At 39.5% G+C, this 3,026-nt stretch overlaps 1 protein-coding gene across 1 annotated transcript; it reads left to right on the forward strand.

The window, feature by feature from the left end:
- Positions 1-265: 265 nt before the first annotated feature.
- On the forward strand, positions 266-712 carry LOC141641135 (uncharacterized). Its single transcript, XM_074449809.1, has one exon. The coding sequence runs from the start codon at positions 266-268 to the stop codon at positions 710-712; it is 447 nt and encodes a 148-aa protein (XP_074305910.1).
- The last annotated feature ends 2,314 nt before the right edge of the window (positions 713-3,026 follow it).

The following is a 3,026-nucleotide window of genomic DNA, read 5'->3' on the forward strand; positions in this document are numbered from 1 at the left end:
CTTATGGGTTCAATGGGTGAATGCAAATTATTTGAAAGGGAGGTCCTGGCAGGATTACAAAGCTACTAGCAACTCTAGCTGGGTGTGGAGGAGGATCTGCAGGGTGAAGCAGGTGCTTGCCAGTGGCTACAGTCAGGGAGTTTGGCAGGTGCAGCAAGCTGGTTACACACCTGCTGGATGTTATGAATGGCTTAGAGGAGCAAGGACAAAGGTAGACTGGCATAATGCAATCTGGGACAGCTAGAATCTGCCTAAACACAGGTTCATGGGATGGCTTATAGCTCACAAATCCCTGCACACTAACAGTAGACTGAAAGGATTTGGGATGAATGTGGATGGAATGTGTTTCTTATGTGGGCAGATAAAAGAGACGCAGGAACATCTATTTTTTGAATGTGCTTTTAGCAGACGGGTAATACAAGCACTGATGGAAATCTCTGGCTTAAATCTTCCTGATTCTGATGTCTTGCACTGGTGTATCCATAACACAGACCTGACATTGCAGAGGAGAGTAAAGAATGCTATGGTTTTGAGTGCTATGTATCAGGTGTGGCAGCAGAGAAATAAGAGTCGTATAGAGCAGCTGGTTTTGAGGCCTAGTCGTATTGCACTGTTGATCACTGATGATATGAAGAGAAGGATAAAAGAAAGGGATAAGAGGAAGTTGACCGCACATGAGTTAGAGTGGCTAGGGCGCTTAAAGTTTATGTAATCCTTGGAAAAGTCTTAGGCCTTTATTTTTGTACTTGAAACATTTCTTTATATATATATATATATATATATATATATATATATATATATATATATATATATATATATATATATATATATATAATACCCTCACATTTTACCAAAAAAAAAACGTGATTTTTTGAATTTTTTGAATTTTTTCATTTTTTTTGAAATTTTGTATATATAAGGGAGATAAACAAATGCAAACTGAAATGCAATAAACGTGAAACAAAAAATGCAATCAAACATGCGAATGCAATGCAAAACCCTTCCCCAAACCAAATCACACAATGTCCCCATTGTGCAAAATCATGTAAATGGATAAACAAAGGAAATGGGATTTTGCGTTAAAATTAAGTAAATAAGACATGAAATAAGGACTCGGAAACTCACAAGACTTTAAGCGCAGGAAAAGGAAACCTCCCCAAACCAGCGTGAGCTAGGAGGTTTCAGTAGCCAGCAGTGCTACTAATAAGTACCTGAAAAGACAAACAATACCACGCGTAAAACGAGAAAACAGTTATAAAACGCAAAATTATATGTTTTTCTGTACCTCCACCATAAGCACCTGCACTAGACTGTCAACTCTGCAACTTCGTTTTTCAACTCTTGCTGTGACAGAGTGGATGGTGGTGGGGCTTCATAAGGAGGCTCATATGGTTGATGCGGTGAAGTAGGAGCGTAATTATACGAATTCTCGAGCTGAAGTTGATGAAAACCAAACATCTTCTCCTTAGGGTGCCTGCATGCCTCAGTTGTGTGTCCCCTTCCGCCGCATGTCCCACAAAACAACACCTGCTGCTCCTGAGAATGGAACATGGGTGGCCCCTTCTGATGTACTGCAAATAAACAACACTAAAGAAGAAGATAAGAACTGCCTCAAGGTACTCAGTCTTCCCTTGAGGCGAAAAACAGACTAAAATGAAAAATAACTAAAACTAGCGCTGCCTCCCCGGCAACGGCGCCAAAATTTGATGCCTGTCGATGTGAGTATCAAAAATAATATTTATAAAACCAAACTACTACTAGCAATCGGTAGTAAGGGTCGATCCGAAGAGGGGTAGGGAGATGATGTTGTTATTAATTCTAGTCTAAGGGTAACAGTTGTGGGGGTTTTGGATTGGATTATAACTAAATCCAAATGCGAAACAAAATAAAAACTATAAATAAAGCAATTAAATAAAAAGGTGTAGAAAATAATAAAAGGGAAGCTAAGACGATTGGTTCACTTTGCAAATTTGCGACGACGTATCTAAGTAAGTCTGATAAATCACGATAGGTGGGCAAATAAGAAGTCCTCTCGGTCCATTCTTAACTAGTGGCGCCTCTCAGCCTATGTTACTGGTCCCTAGGTCTCACTAATACTAGCTCTCGCCCTGAAAAGTGATTCCTAATACCTAAATTACTTATCTTTCGATCTTAGCAATTTAGTCGTCTCAATTTATTAATCTATTTTCCCTCCCCTATCTCTCGATCTTGTGGGTCGGTCAAATACTAAGCATTTAACAAGTCTCCTCTCGGTCTCGATTAAAACATTGAAACGATGCTAATCTATCGCACGTCAGTCGATCGACCAGCTAAGCTAGTCGATCGACCAACAGGTCCAGTCGATCGACTGACTAATCCAGTCGATCGACCAAAGGCCGACATCGGGTTTACTAATCTACGTCGTCTTCGCTACAGATCCCCTCGCATCTTAGCACGGGGTATTTAGCTACTCAAAATAATTCTAACTACAACTATGAAAGCTATTAAACAGTAAACGGAAGCATGATTAAAACGATTTAACAGTAAATTCGCAATAAAGAAAATTACGGCTTTAGGGAACTAATCTAGCAATTCTAACTACGAAGATAATAAACTTAAAGACTAAAATTATGATTGAGAAATACCGAAACTGAAAGCCGAAAAGAAATCCAGATGCAAAATAGCGAACTTTATTGAGAAACTAAAGTATTTGAATGTAAACTATGCTAAACTCGAGACCTCATGTCTCTCCTCCCAAAAAACTGATAATTATTCTGAAAACATAGGTTAGTTAAATAGAAATATCACGCACTCTTATTCCTAAACCTAAGAATACATTGGGCTTTCTAATTCTCGATCTTTTAATTTACGCATCAGCTCGCGTGGTGGTCGATCGACCACTGAGGCCAGTCGATCGACCAAAGGTCTTTGTCTGAACTGCATTCGACGATTCTGCGCAGCGCGCACCGATCTTAAAACAGCTGCCATTTCTTCATTACTTTGTCAAATCAGGCGTTCTATACGGCGTTGGAAGGTAAGAGGATAAG

The sequence above is a fragment of the Silene latifolia genome, chromosome 2, assembly GCF_048544455.1.
Source record: "Silene latifolia isolate original U9 population chromosome 2, ASM4854445v1, whole genome shotgun sequence".
In the NCBI taxonomy this organism is placed as follows: domain Eukaryota; kingdom Viridiplantae; phylum Streptophyta; class Magnoliopsida; order Caryophyllales; family Caryophyllaceae; genus Silene; species Silene latifolia.

What these genes read in the sequence shown, in the direction of transcription:
- LOC141641135 (XM_074449809.1), top strand. Translation starts at nt 266, where the DNA reads ATGGGATGGCTTATAGCTCACAAATCCCTGCACACTAACAGTAGACTG.